Raw genomic sequence first — 14,918 nt, 5'->3', positions numbered from 1 at the left:
CAGTAGAGGACTGTTTAAGACAGTTATTTTATTGCAATACATCTTCCTTTGGTTGGAAAAGCTAAAAAAATTATTTCCAAGGGTAGCATTTACTTGTAGAGTTCAGTGTTTTAATTACCCAAAATAAATGTTTCAAATGAAAATGTAGTCATCCAAGACCAGACCTCACCTTTTGGAAAAATTCCAATTCCATTAGGAATATGGATGCTTCCAAGTAAAATTGAGTGAGCTCACATTAATAGAAAATGTATTCCCATGCATAGAATTAGACGCCAGAAAAAGGTACTCATTCTCTGCAGTGGGAGGCTTGCACACATTGGCCTAATGATAATGATACTGAAAGGATGATTTATCAACTGTTAACATAAAGACTGGGTAGTCTCCACTTAAATGAAGAAAAAGTCCCACCACCTGAACAACCCCAGTGTGATTTTTAAATGTTAAGATTTTCAAATTAAACAAAATAGAGAGGGTCTCTTTTCTCAGTACTCTCTATTTTGCCTGATAACTCAAAAATTTTATCAGTGTGAAATCTTTATACCAAATAATGGGTTATTTTACTTATAAAAAACATGCTTAAGATTAGCAATTATTCCTAAGTGCTGTCATTTTGTTGTAACAACCTGTGCTACATACTTTTGGAAATTCTGGCATTAAAATATCCACTCAGTCTGCTTTCAAATACAAATAAAAAGGTCAGGCGCAGTGACTCACTCCTGTAATCCCAGCACTTTGGGAGGCCTAGGAGGGAGGATCACTTGAGGCCAGGAGTTTGAGATCAGCCTGGCCAACATGGTGAAACCCCCCCACCCCCACCCCGTCTCTACTAAAAGAAAAAAAAAAAAGCCGGGCGTGGTGGTTGGTGCCTGTAATCCCAGTTACTCAGGAGGTTGTGAGGCAGGAGAATCCAGGAGGCAGAGGTTGCAGTGAGCTGAGATCACACCACTGCACTCCAGCCTGGGTGACAGAGCAAGACTCTGTCTCAACAACAACAACAAAAGAAAAAAGAAAAAAATGTAACTTATTAACTACTGCATAGACAAGGGCATTGTTGATCCAAAGCTAGTTTGAAAATCTAAGAAATGTCCAGGATATAGGTTATTCCAAACACTATCTGACAGATTGGATAGACAGTGTCAATTGAAAATATGTATTATATAATCAAATTCTTTAATATCTTCCGATTGTGATTTTCAGTTTTAAAAGAGAGCAATGTTTAATTTAAAATTTTGTTGAGGTGTTTTCTCATGGTCTGATTACTCATGACTTAATGAAGGAAATGCCAAAATGTAATAAAATAAGAAAACAGTTTTGTGAGATTGTGTTAAGTTAATGGTGGGTCAGTAAATCAAGAAATTGATCCTTAATTCATATTCAAGCATTGCACAGTAGGATGATATTAAAAGTAAATGGAGAAACTATGAAGGTCGTAAATAACTAGTAGAATCATATAGAATTTTTTTAAAAGATAATTTTAGAATTGGCAAGAAAAATTAAAAGACTCACCTTTCCTACGTATTTCTGATTCGAGTGCTGTCTCTCTTCTGGTGGAGTTCTGGACCTTGAGTATAACTGGGGTGAAGGCCTATGAGATCCCGTCTTGGGTGGGTCCTCCCAGAGCAACCCTCTGCCAGCTTGCTGCGATAAGACCAGCTCCCCACGGCGCTGGAGCACACAGCGTGGGCTTTCCGGGCAACGCAAGCACCCCTCAGTGGGCGGCACGAGCACCGCAGCGCCGTGTACCCAAGCAGCACCGTGAGCAACGCAACAGGCTGGATACCGCGCAATATGGCGATGATCTAGGTACAAGTTGACATCCATCAGCGTAAGCCCTGAGCCCCGCGCCCCCTCACGGCCCGGCGACGAGGCTTTGGGTGCCTGCCACTTTCCACCAACGACCACCAGCACGGTGGCGTGGCCTGTCCAACGTCGGCTCTCGTGTCTTCAACCATCACGAGTAGGCGGTGGCGGAGGCGAGTCAGTCCGTCGGGGAACGTGTCGTGCTGATCTCGCCCGTGTACAGCCCACGCCGGAACGGGATGCGAGCGCTGCAGACCTCAGCTGTAGCTCGGTACGAAAGCCAGGCGGTTGTAGCCTGAGTCCGCGTCCACTGCACGCACCTTCCGCCACCACGACCTCTGCACCCACCGACCACGGCACCAGCTCACTCACCGCGCCGGCAGCGGTGCCAGCCCTAGGAGCCAACAGTGCCGGCGCGTTATCGTTCTCGTCGAGCACGAACACCTTGTAGAGTCACGTTGCGCTCAGAGACGGCACGCCCGCCATCCGCGCGCTCACCTGGAACTGCAGCAGCTCCAGTTCCTCGTGTCCAGCGGCTGCAGCGCGTACACCTTGCCGCTCTCGGCAGTGCACCGACACGTAGCTCGACAGCGCGCGCTCAGCCCATCACCGCCGCTCCACCAGCGAGTAGGACACCAGCGCGTTCTCCTCGCGTCCGCATACCCACCGCTGACACTGTGAAGATGTGGCAGCCCGGAGGCGTTGTTCCGTCCTTCACGAGACACTGTGTACCAGGCTGTGCGAAGCGTCGGCGCGTGTCGTTCATCACGTCGGCCACCTGGACAGACACGCTGGCGGTGGCCCACAGTGAAGGCGAGCCCCCATCCCGTGCGGTCACCACCAGTTCATAGGCTGACAGGCTCTCGCGGTCCAGGGAATTGTCCAGCACCAACGAGTAGTAATTCTTGAAGGTGGGCACCAGCTTGAAGGGGACATGGGGCGTCAGGGAGCAGGTGACATGTCCATTAGTACCAGAGTCGCGATCCGACACCGTGATGAGAGCAATGACCGTGCCCAGGGAAGCGTTCTCTGAGATGGGAAGTGAAAGAGACGTTATTGAGACTTCCGGTGTGTTATCATTGATGTCCACAAGTTTTAATGAAATTTTACAATGTCCTGACATTGAAGGGGTTCCTTTGTCAGTTGCAGTGACCTGAATCTCGTAGGATTTTGCTTCTTCATAATCTAATTTTCCCTTAGTTCTGATTTCCCCTGAGCTGGGATCTATGGTAAACTTAGTTTGTATAGTGGAGAACACATCACTACCGAGTGAATATACAATCTCGCTGTTTGATCCTTCATCTGCATCAGAAGCGTTTAATTTAACCACTAAGGTCCCATTTGCAGTATTCTCTAACAATTTTACTTTGTAAACTGATTGGGCAAAAGTTGGTTCATTGTCATTTACATCTAATACCTTAATAAGTATTTGAACGGTGCCCGTGAGCTCAGGTTTGCCCCCATCAGTAGCCACCAGTAACAAATTAACCTCAGCAGTTTCCTCTCTGTCCAGCAATTTCCCCAGCACGAGAGACAAAGTTTCGCTTAGTTCATCATTTGTCTGTATATCTAGGAAGAAAAACTCACTGGAGCTGAGCTTGTAGGAGAGAAGAGCATTTACTCCTATATCTGCATCAGATGCTCCCTCTAGAGGAAACCGAGAATTAAGCAGCCTCGATTCGGGAAACCGGATAGTCTTTACTGTCATTGGAAATATTGGCGGGTTGTCGTTAATGTCCTTCACCTCCACGTCCACATGGAAAACCTGCAGCGGCCTGTCCACGATCACCTCCAGGTGGATGCTACATTCCGCGCTCCGCCCACACAACTCCTCGCGGTCGATCCGAGAATTCACAAACAAAATGCCATTCTGCAGATTTACCTCCAGAAGGTCCCCGTGTGTTTTGGACGCCACCCGGAACAGGCGCGGCACCAGCTCCGCCAGCTCCAACCCCAGGTCCTGCGCGATGCGGCCCACGAAGGTGCCGTGTTTGGCCTCCTCAGTGACGGAGTAGCGGAGCTGGTGGCTCCCCACCTCCCAGGCTGCGAGGAGCAGAAGCGAGAGCAGCCATGTCCAGCCCTCTCGGCCCCGTCTGATAGAAGACGCCATTACCAATCCGCAACGATTGGATCAAATTAGAGGAACATATTTTGCAAAAAATTTAAATATTCTAGTCTCTGTTAAAGTCCTGCTTCTTCTTCCTCCGCTTCTCTGAAGTAACAAAGGGGCTCTGGGTATTTTTCTTCCTAGAGAACACTCTATGGTAGACAGCGACATCATGTGGCTAAAACGAAGGCTCTACTGTTTATTCTGTAGATTTAAAACTAGTCAATTTTCTGGTTTAAGTTTACTCATAGCTTTCATCTTGGAAAAAATACCTATTTTAAGCCCTAAAATATATTACCTTTTTACCCTTTTTTGCTCTGGTAAAAAAAACACACACAACATAAAAATTAAAAACTACCATATTAATGTACTATGTACTATGTAAATGTACTATGTACATAAGTGTACTATGATTAAGCGTACATTTCAGTAATATTAAGTATATTCACGTTGTTACGAAATTTTCATCTTGGAAAACAGAAACTCTATATCCATCAGACAACAACTCCCCTTTTCACCCTCACTCCAGTCTCTGGTAACCACAGTTCTATTTTCTATTTCTATGAATTTCACTACTTTAGGTATTTCATATAAGTGGACTCATACAGTATTTGTCTTTTTGTGACTGGCCTATTTCACTTAGAACAATGTCCTCAAGGTTCATCTATGTTTTAGCATGTGACAAGATTTATTTCCTTTTTAAGGCTGAATACTAGTCCAACGTATGTATACACCACATTTTGTTTATTCATTCAAACATCCGTGGACGGTTTCTCAAGGTTCATCCATGTTGTAGCATGTGACAGGATTTCTTTCCTTTTTAAGGCTGAATAATAGTCCAACATATGTTTACACCACGTTTTGTTTATTCATTCAAGTATCCGTAGACATATGAGTTGCTTCCATCTCTTGACTGTGTTGCCATGAACATGGGTGTGCAAATATTTCCTTGAGACCCTGCTTTCTTTTTTTTTTTTTTTTTTTTTTGAGACGGAGTCTCGCTCTGTCACCCAGGCTGGAGTGCAGTGGTCGGATCTCAGCTCACTGCAAGCTCCGCCTCCTGGGTTCACACCATTCTCCTGCCTCAGCCTCCCGAGTAGCTGGGACTACAGGCGCCGCCACCTCGCCCAGCTAGTTTTTTTTTTTTTTTTTTTTTTTTTTTTTTATTTTTAGTAGAGACGGGGTTTCACTGTGTTAGCCAGGATGGTCTCGATCTCCTGACCTTGTGATCCGCCCGTCTCGGCCTCCCAAAGTGCTGGGATTACAGGCTTGAGCCACCGCGCCCGGCCGACCCTGCTTTCAATTCTTTTGGATATTTACCATTTTTCAGTCTCTTCAAATGAAGAACATAGTAATCAAAGGTATTTTAGTCCATTGAAAATATATGTGTATATATACTGTTGTTTTGTGATTTAATTTTGATTTTTGAATTTTTCACAGATTTTTGAAATTAATAATTTATTTGTTTCTCATTTGGATAATGTATTATTAATTTAGAATATTTCCTTTTCTATTACATTTAGACTTTTATGCAAGAACAGTACAAGTGATCTCTTTTTTAGTGTTAATTACTTGAGAATATCTTGTTAATTTTTAGCTGATCCCTTCACATTAAAAAAAATGAAAATAGAATAAAGATAAGATGAGAATGAAATAAAATGAATCAAGGAGTGGGATATCATACAAAATGCATAATAAAGGGTCACTTTCAGTTACTCTAACCATGTCACAAATTTTGTTTTCAGCTTTCTAGAGCAAAGAGAAAAGTAAGATTAATTGCAAAATTTGCAATGTCCATAAGAGAAAAGCAAAGCTCTTGTTAAGAAAAGCTGGCTTTTTTTCCAATAACAATTTTTTCCCTCATGTACAGTATCTTAAGATACTCATTTGTACCATCTATGGAAGTGTGTATTTATATTAATCATACTCTAACAATGAATCCCAAGTTAACTGATTTAAGCACAAATAAACCAGAGAATCCTTTACTGACTTGTACATGGAAGTGGGTGATTAATTACTGGTTTCAGGCAGAACTGGGTCTACACCCTTCCATAATTCCATAAGGAAAATAATCTCCACATTTATAATTCCTATTCCCCTGCTGACCATCTTCTCAGGTAGACTTTTCCCAGTGTGCTGGCAAAATGTCCGAAGTAGCTTTCTAGACTAAAAATTACTAGTTTATTGACTCTTACCAGAAAGTGCCCTTTTCTAACAGTCCAGCAAAAATCCTGGATATTACTTCCCACAGCCCAGTTTGTATGATGTAAATTTCCTTTAGTCAATAATTGTGATTTTTCTCACATTGGCTAGACATAGGTCCATTTGTTCATTCTTGAAGCCAGGAAATGAAATCAGCTCCACCTAAATTATGTGAAATGAAAAGTGGGAGGTTGGTTCTTATGTGAACTGAAAAGTGGAGGTCATGGCATGTACCCAAATTCTCCTGGAGCTTAAACAGATGGCAGATAGCTACAGAACTGGTCATTACAGCATTATGTAGTTGCAAAGCAACTGCATATGTGTGACACCCAGTAATTATTGCTTAATCTATGGCCAACATTGACCACTGTTGACACATAGAAGGAATTATACCTAGAATCCAGATGCCAGCTTCAGGAAACATGACTTGCTTGAGACAATTTCTGCAATCATGTAAGGTAATTATACTGGATTTTCAGAATGACATATGTGGGGGTGTAAGAGGCATTTTGTGCTGTTATTTAGGATTTCTGAGAACATAGAATATTTCCCCCTTCCCTCGGAGATAGAATACTGTTGCCACATATGCAAGCATATTTCCCCCACAATGAGGAAAAGAGACTAAGAAGCCATGCTCAGCAAATCATCCTTCCTCTCACTGCACTTGATATCTCTTGGTACCTGTTTTGGGTCAAAGATACCCCAAAAGATATCACTTTTCTAAGGTTCAAATAAGTGACTTTATTTGGAATAAAGGTCTTTGCAGTTGTAACAAAGACGAGGATCTTGATATGAGATCATCCTAGATTAAAGAAGGCCATAAATCCAATGATGGTTGCCCCTTATAAAAGACAGAAAAAGAGAAGGCATATAGTAACACAGGAAAGAAGGAAATGTGAAGACAGAGGCAGGAACTGGAGGTATGCTGCCACAAGCCAAGCAATGCCAAGAGCCACCAGAAGCTGGAAGATGCAAGAAAAAATTTTCCCCTAAAGTCTTCAGAAGAAATGTGGCCCAGGCAACACCTTGATTTTGGACTTCTGGCCTCTGTAAGAAAGAAGAAATTTATTCTTACAGAGACTCTGTAAGAGAATAAATTTCTGCTATTTCAAGCCACCAAGTCTGTGGTAATTTGTTGCATCAGCCCAAGGAAACTAATATAGTACCCATATTGCTAAAATTATACCCTTTGCACCTATCTACGCAACTGTATGTCCCTTAACGTTTACATGTCCAAGCACTCATTCTTGCAAAACCTTCAACCTAGTCTTTCACAAAACTACTAGAAGACCCTAGAAGAAAAAAACAACAAAGGGAATGGATCCTAAGCAAGAAAAAAGAAGGAATATCTATGACATTTTAAATTTCAGCTTATTATTTTTCTTCTGCTACCTTTTATATTTAAGAAAAAGTAATCAAAACACAGTAGATTTTTTCCATGGAATTCAAGTTATCTAATCTGCTTAATGGTCAGATGTCTTAGTAAAAAGTGTCAACAATAATGTTCTCCTACAGTTGTATTTCCTGTTGTAAAAAAAAATGCCCTCCTCTTAAAATTTGTTCTGTTCATATTAGCTTAATGGCAGTGGGACCCCAATACATATGCTGTTGTGAGTTAACATTCAGTTTTTGCTCTAAAGTAAACATAATTTTATTTCTTGCTCCTACAGAGTCCTTTGTAGTTTTGGGGGACTTCCTATGACAGCTTTTCTCCACATGTTGGCTCAGAATCCTGGATTGCTTTGACTTTATGGCATCTCAGTATCAACCAGTGCTTATGTAATTGCTGTAACAGGAAAAGACAGCAGAAGAGTCTTTCACTGGCAGTTACATAATTCTGCTTGGAAGTGACACACCATTCACATTTCATTGGCCAAAGGAAATCATGCAATCGTGCTACTTGAAAACAACAAAAAAATGAAATCCTCCAGCATTCTCAGAGGAATATTGGTAGTGGCTACCAACACAAACCATTTCTCATTTTCATCTATTTGCATCCTTCACTGACCACAAGCCTCTAAGGTCCCTCAAATGATACCTTACTAGTTTGTGGAAGAAATCTCATGAAGAAAGATAAGCCTATTGAAAGTTGTGTTAACTATATGAAGATTTGGAATGGAGGAAGAACTTTAACTACCAATGGGAAATCCATTCATATTTACATTAAAATAAATACTAAGTGACAATACCACTCCACAATCATCTTTTCCTCCATTCTAGAATTACCTTTTCATAAAATTACTTTTCAAATTTTGTACTCCTACACCCATTTATTTTGGTTTAATAGTAATTCACTATTATTTGTGATTCACTTTCAAGTTAATAAAATCAACTAACCTAGAAAACTAAATAAAGAAATATTGAATGTATCTAAAGGCAATTCTAAGCCTGGACATTAATATTGTTAGCAAATGAAGCTCTGGGGACATAGTAATGTGAATTGGAAAGAGAAATTATTTTGTGATTTTCTGATCTATTTTTTCCAATTTTATAATCCTACAAAGTTTGTCTCATATTTTGAGGAACTGGGACATTTTCTTGGCAACATGATCCTAAGATTTTTTTTTTCTGATTCTTGCCAAAAGGCTGAGTATGATAATATATTAAAAGTTATAGAACATGCTTACAGCCTATTTTTTTTTTTTACAATACTCTAAGCAACAACTCTGTATCAACTCAAATCTCTAGAAACTTAACTAGCAAATTATATTAATTTCTCATAGAATGTCTTCACAATGGGACATTCATGTATGTTTGAATGTTTGACAAACAAAAATACATTCATTTAATATTTAAGTAACTTCAGAAGTAAACATAGGAAATAAAATTTAACATTACGCCCTTGACTGAATGACTAGCAAACACAATGATGTCTACATCAAGGATATTTCCGTGGGTTTTGCAAAACTGCTATAAAACATGATGCCCAGTATATTGCTCAACCTTTACACAATCATCAGTAATCAAACCTTCTTTGATTTTGTAGCAGAAAGAGGCTATTTTTTCTCTCTTGAAGAAATGGTATAGAGAATTTCCTTTTATTGTTATTTTTTATACTCCTATATTGACTTACAGGACGGTAAGCATTGGGATTTGCACTCAGCCTAGGCTTGATTTTTGAAATCATGACTCCCATCTTTCTCTTGATCTTTTACTTTGGCCTTAAGCGGATTTTTTAATAATTTGCTTTTGCAAATTTCTTCCACTGTAAGCTACCTTAAACATTTTAGGAAAGGTAAAGAACCGTATGACAGCAAGCAAGTTTTGGATATCCTCAGGAAATTTGAAGAAAACTTAGTAATAATACTGAACTTAGTTTTTCCGAGCCTCAGCACCTTTATCCACAAAATGTGACTAAAGTCTTCATAAAATCGTAGGAAGGATCGAATGAACTAAAAAGTAAAGGGTTTTAGAACATTTGTGAGTGAATGGGAGGAATGGGAGGTGCTTAATAAGTGTTTCCTAACTGGATCCCCAAAATAGCAAATACATGCAATATTAAGCCTGCTAGACCCAGGGGAACTCAAGGCTAATGGCATCAGGAAATTGTTCACAACGACAATGAAGTCGTGGTTGTATGTTTTCATAAAGAAATTAAACAAATCGCCCAATAAATGGTGTTTTTGTTTGGTTGGTTGGTTGGTCGGTTTTGGTTTGTTTTTGTTTTTGTTTTGACGGAGTCTCACTCTGTCGCCCAGGTTAGAGTGCAATGGTGTGATCCCGGTTCACTACAACCTCCACCTCCCAGGTTCAAGCGATTCTCCTGCCTCAGCCTCCCCAGAAGCTGGGATTACAGGCGCCCCCCCACCATGCCTGGCCAATTTTTTTGTATTTTTAGTTGAGACAGGGTTTCACCATGTTGTCCAGGCTGGTCTCAAACTCCTGACCTCAGGTGATCTGCCCACCTCGGCCTCCCAAAGTTTTGGGATTACAGGCATGAGCCACCGCCCCTGGCCAATTAAATGTATTTTAAATTACATTTGCTTAAAACTATTCAGTTTATTGTTCACTTTGAAACTTACCCACGTAAAGGAAAGGCAGATGATTTCTGTAACTTTGTCTAGAATTGTTTGTCCGGGGCTTGACATTTTACAAGAAAAGATAACATAATAAGTTACCCTGAATATATCACTGTTATTTTACTACTTTGAGATCTTGTGTTAAATATGATCAACGTTACCTTATATTGTACCTTGTATTGTAGCTTTTTTTAACCTGTCGGAAATAACCGGAGCTGCAGGGTACAGCTGAGCTGCTGATCACCATCCCCGACGTTAATGATAACGCCCCACTGTTTGACCAGGCCGTATTTCTTGATTTAAATAATCAAGAAATATGACAATTTGTCCCTACATTTTTCTTTGCTTTCTAGTTCCATTCGAGACAAAATTGGCATTAATAGGATATCTACATTCAATTGTACCATTTATTTCAACGTTAGTGAACACCTTGAAGACATTGTTTTAAAGTGATATTTGAAAAGATGATTAGACAAGTTAAATGTGAAAACTATTTAAAGCCAAAACTCGAAAGTTGGACTTACATTACCAGAAAGATCCAAATTTGCTTCTGGTTGTTCATTTCTTTCTGACGGGTTAAGACTTGGAGGTAGGCCTGGGCTGAAGGCCATAAGGTCCGTTTTGGGTGGGCCCTCGCTAGAGCACACCTTCTGCCGCCTCTGCTGTGAGTTCGACCAGCTCCCCACCGCGCTGGAGCACACCAGAGTGGGCTTGCCCGGCGCACATGCACCCTCGGTGGGCGGCGCTGAGCACCGCAGCGCCGTGTACAGCAGCAGTGTGAGCACCAGCAGGCTGGACACCGCACAGATGGCGATGATCAGGTACACGTTAACATCCACCAGCGCCGCCTCTGGGCCCGCGACACCCACCGACGCCCGCGAAGAGGCCTTTGGAGCCTGGCCGCTCTCCACCAGCGTCACAAGCACAGTGGCCGTGGCTGTCAGCGCTGGCTCACCGTGGTCCTTCACCAGCACCAGAAGGCGGTAGCGCGACAAGTCAGCCTCGTCCAGAACACGAGTAGTGCTGATCTCGCCCGTGTACAGCCCCACGCGGAACGGCATGCGCGCGCCGCCTGCCGCCGGCTGTAGTTCATAGGACAGCCACGCATTGTAGCCGGAGTCGGCGTCCACTGCGCGCACCTTCGCCACCACATGACCCGCGCCCACCAATCGCGGCACCAGCTCACTGACTGCACCGCTAGTACCACCCACTCGAGACGCCAGCAGCGCCGGCGCGTTGTCATTCTCGTCCAGCACGAACACCTGCAGCGTCACGTTGCTGCCCAGAGGCGGCACGCCCGCGTCGTGCGCGCTCACCTGGAACTGCAGCAGCTCCAGCTCCTCGTGGTCCAGCGGCTGCAGCGCGTACACCTTGCCGCTCTCCGCCTGCACCGACACGTAGCTCGACAGCGCGCGCTCGCCCACCCGCCGCTCCACCAGCGAGTAGGACACCAGCGCGTTCTCCTGCGCGTCCGCGTCCCGCGCAGACACCGTGAAGATGTGGCAGCCTGGCGGGTTGTTCTCCTTCACGAACACTGTGTACTCGGACTGCGCGAACGCTGGCGCGTTGTCGTTCACGTCGGCCACCTCCACGGACACGCTTGCTGTGGCCCACAGCGAAGGCGAACCCCCGTCCCGCGCGGTCACCACCAGCTCAAAGACCGACAGGCTCTCGCGATCCAAGGCGCTGTCCAGCACTAACGAGTAGTAATTCTTGAAGGTGGACACCAGCTTGAAGGGGACATGGGGCATTAGGGAGCAAGTCACCTGCCCGTTGGCACCTGAGTCACGGTCAGACACGGTGATGAGGGCGATGACGGTGCTGAGTGGAGCATCCTCTCTGATAGGCAAATACAACGAAGTGACCGCCAGTTCCGGAGCATTATCATTTACATCCAGCACTTTCACCAAAACCTTGCAGTGATTTGACATCGGAGGACTTCCTTTATCAACTGCCTTTACTTGAATTTCGTAGGATTTTGTTTCTTCATAATCCAGTTTATCAATTAACCTGATTTCTCCTGAGCTGGAATCAACTTTGAATTTTTCTTGAATGTCACGAGAAATACCACTGTCAAAGGAAAAGACAACTTCACCATTTGCACCTTCGTCAGCGTCGGAGGCATTTAATGTGGTCACTAATGTTCCATTTGCTGTAGTTTCTAATAAGTGGACTCTGTATACGGCCTGATCAAACAGTGGGGCGTTATCATTAACGTCGAGGACAGTGATCAGCAGCTCAACTGTACCTTGCAGCTCCGGTTTACCCCCGTCAGTGGCTGTCAGTAATAAGCGAAGTTCTGGTGTTTCTTCTCTATCCAAAGATTTTCTCAATTCAAGCCAAAGAGATTTACTCAATTCATCACTTGCCTGTACATCCAAAGAGAAATAATCACTCGGGCTGAGGGTGTACGCTAGAAGAGCGTTAACACCAACATCTGCATCAGCAGCTCCTTCTATCGGAAAACGCGAATCCAGGAGTCTAGATTCAGGAATAAATATTATTTGTTCTCTGCCTCTGAAGACGGGTGGATTATCGTTAATATCTTTCACCTTCACCTCCACATGGAAAACCTGCAGCGGCCTGTCCACGATCACCTCCAGGTGGATGCTGCACTCCGCGCTCCGCCCGCACAGCTCCTCGCGATCGATCCGAGAATTCACAAACAAAATGCCATTCTGCAGATTTACCTCCAGAAGGTCCCCGTGTGTTTTGGACGCCACCCGGAACAGGCGCGGCACCAGCTCCGCCAGCTCCAGCCCCAGGTCCTGAGCAATGCGGCCAACAAAGGTGCCGTGTTTGGCTTCCTCCGGGATCGAGTAGTGGAGCTGGCCGCTCCCCACCTCCCAGGTTGCGAGGAGCAGAAGCGAAAGAAGCAGATCCTGGGCTCCCAGGCCTCCTCTCCTAGAAAACACCATTGCAAAAGGACTACACCTTTTTTATGCCCTCCCCTTACTTCAAAATCATGCTATTTTTATCTAATACTTCCAATCATTTATCTCTTTACCGTTTCTGTCTTCTTTCAGGCGGTGACAAAATGGAGCTTCCTCCTTTACTTTTAGTGATCAGTAGCTCCTTTTGACAAGACTTTGTGGTGTACAGCGACATCATGTGGCCAATGTAAATTTTAGATCCATTCATTGATTTTCAAAATGCAACCTCTATATCCGTCTGCAATTTATTCAATGCAATCATTTTCAATTTTATGTCCTTTGAAGACCCAGGACATTTCAAATATCATTGGAGAGTGTGTAATCCAGTATTTTCCTTTGGTAATGATTACAAACATATTACAATTGAATTAGAAACTTTAAGATATACTTAACCTCTCCTTACATCATTTTATTTAAAACAGTTTATCAGCTCATATATTTTTATTATTAAATATTTGCAACTGAATGTCAAAGTTTTAAAATAAGGTACTTTGACTGATATGATTTACCTTATTCTAGCATAGCTTGGGTGTTTATTTTTTAAATGATATTATGCACACACACATACATATGCACATGTATATATAGTTATCAGGTACTTACAGATGACATTTTGGAAAATTTCTGAACACATGTAAAATTCCTTTAACGTCGTATGAACAACTTCATCATTTTCTGATACTTTAACTGTTAGAATAAAGATATTTGTGACATTTTCCTTTGTTGCTTGTTATATAACATAATGACCTACATATTGAACTTATAACTCTAACTTCCAGAAGTCAGTACTCCTAACTGAATCAGTGTCCACTAGATCTTTTATTCCTATGTTAAATTTTCAGCCATGCTTTTTTCTTATCAAGACCAAACATTGTCATATTACAACAAAAATCATATGGATATTGAATCGCAATATCAGAGACACATACGGAGAGTCTTAATAGAGTCCATAGTCAAAAGAAAAATGTAAATCTAATGCAAAGATAGATTTAAAAATAATTTGAGAATAACCTACTTATTAATAAACCTCTCTTTCAATTTCAGTCCAATTCATAGTCAGAATCCCATAGCTACATCTTAGTTTGACTAAGAAATGTGATCAGAATAAGCTATCACTAGTTATTTTTTTAAAGGAAGAGCCATAATGTTTATATTTTAAGTACTAAGAATAGTTAAGAATATAAATGTGAATAAGGATTATTTAATCCCGTATGTCTTCATAATCAGAAAGCCTAAATCCTTGTTTACTTGATAATTAAGATACAGATAAAACATGGAGCTATTTTATTTTTAACAAGTCGTTTATATATTTTAACAGTTCAATGTAGTAATTGCTTTATTACAAAAGATGGAGCAATATAAAATACATGAATAGTGCTCGCTTCAGCAGCACATATACTAAAATTGGAACGATATAGAGAAGATTAGCATGGCCCCTGCGCAAGGATGACACGCAAATTTGTGAAGCGTTCCATATTAAAAAAAAACAAAAACAAAAAACAAAAAAAAAACATGAATATTCTCTTAGTCCAAAAGTGAAGCAAACTTTGAACTTGGAAACATTCTAAAGCTTAGTAGATTTAGAGAACATTGTCAACATTTGGAAATGCAAAATACTTTAATGAGTTATACATTTTGAAGAATGACACAGTGGTGAACTCTCTGGGTTTTTGGCTTATCTATTCCAGACTTGGACCTGAAGAAGCCAACAGCCAGAAACATTATTAGGTACTGATGCAAAAGCTCAAAAAATAAAAGCATGCTCTTTCTAGACCAAGGACCAAGAAATAGGCAGCCTAGCAAGACAAAAAGCTCCTAGATAATCATTTGCTCCAGATAATCACCACAGAAAAACAC

General features: G+C 42.0%; 1 protein-coding gene across 1 annotated transcript in view; it reads right to left on the bottom strand.

Moving 5' to 3' along the window:
* Nucleotides 1–13,484, bottom strand: part of LOC108530157 (uncharacterized) — a 234,641-nt gene extending 221,157 nt beyond the window's left edge. The window contains 11 exon segments of the mRNA XM_017872859.1: nt 1,472–1,551; nt 1,554–1,799; nt 1,801–1,880; nt 1,883–1,990; nt 1,993–2,086; nt 2,088–2,123; nt 2,125–2,330; nt 2,333–2,366; nt 2,368–2,466; nt 2,468–3,931; nt 10,653–13,484. Of these exon segments, the coding sequence (XP_017728348.1) occupies nt 1,472–1,551; nt 1,554–1,799; nt 1,801–1,880; nt 1,883–1,990; nt 1,993–2,086; nt 2,088–2,123; nt 2,125–2,330; nt 2,333–2,366; nt 2,368–2,466; nt 2,468–3,931; nt 10,653–13,046 (4,841 nt within the window). The 5' untranslated portion in view covers nt 13,047–13,484.
* Between the last annotated feature and the right edge of the window lie 1,434 nt (nt 13,485–14,918).

The sequence above is a fragment of the Rhinopithecus bieti genome, unplaced genomic scaffold (assembly GCF_001698545.2).
Source record: "Rhinopithecus bieti isolate Rb0 unplaced genomic scaffold, ASM169854v2 scaffold_7438, whole genome shotgun sequence".
Taxonomy (NCBI): Eukaryota; Metazoa; Chordata; class Mammalia; order Primates; family Cercopithecidae; genus Rhinopithecus; species Rhinopithecus bieti.
The sequence above is the reverse complement of the archived record's forward strand: the minus strand, read 5'-3'. Positions and strand labels throughout refer to the sequence as shown.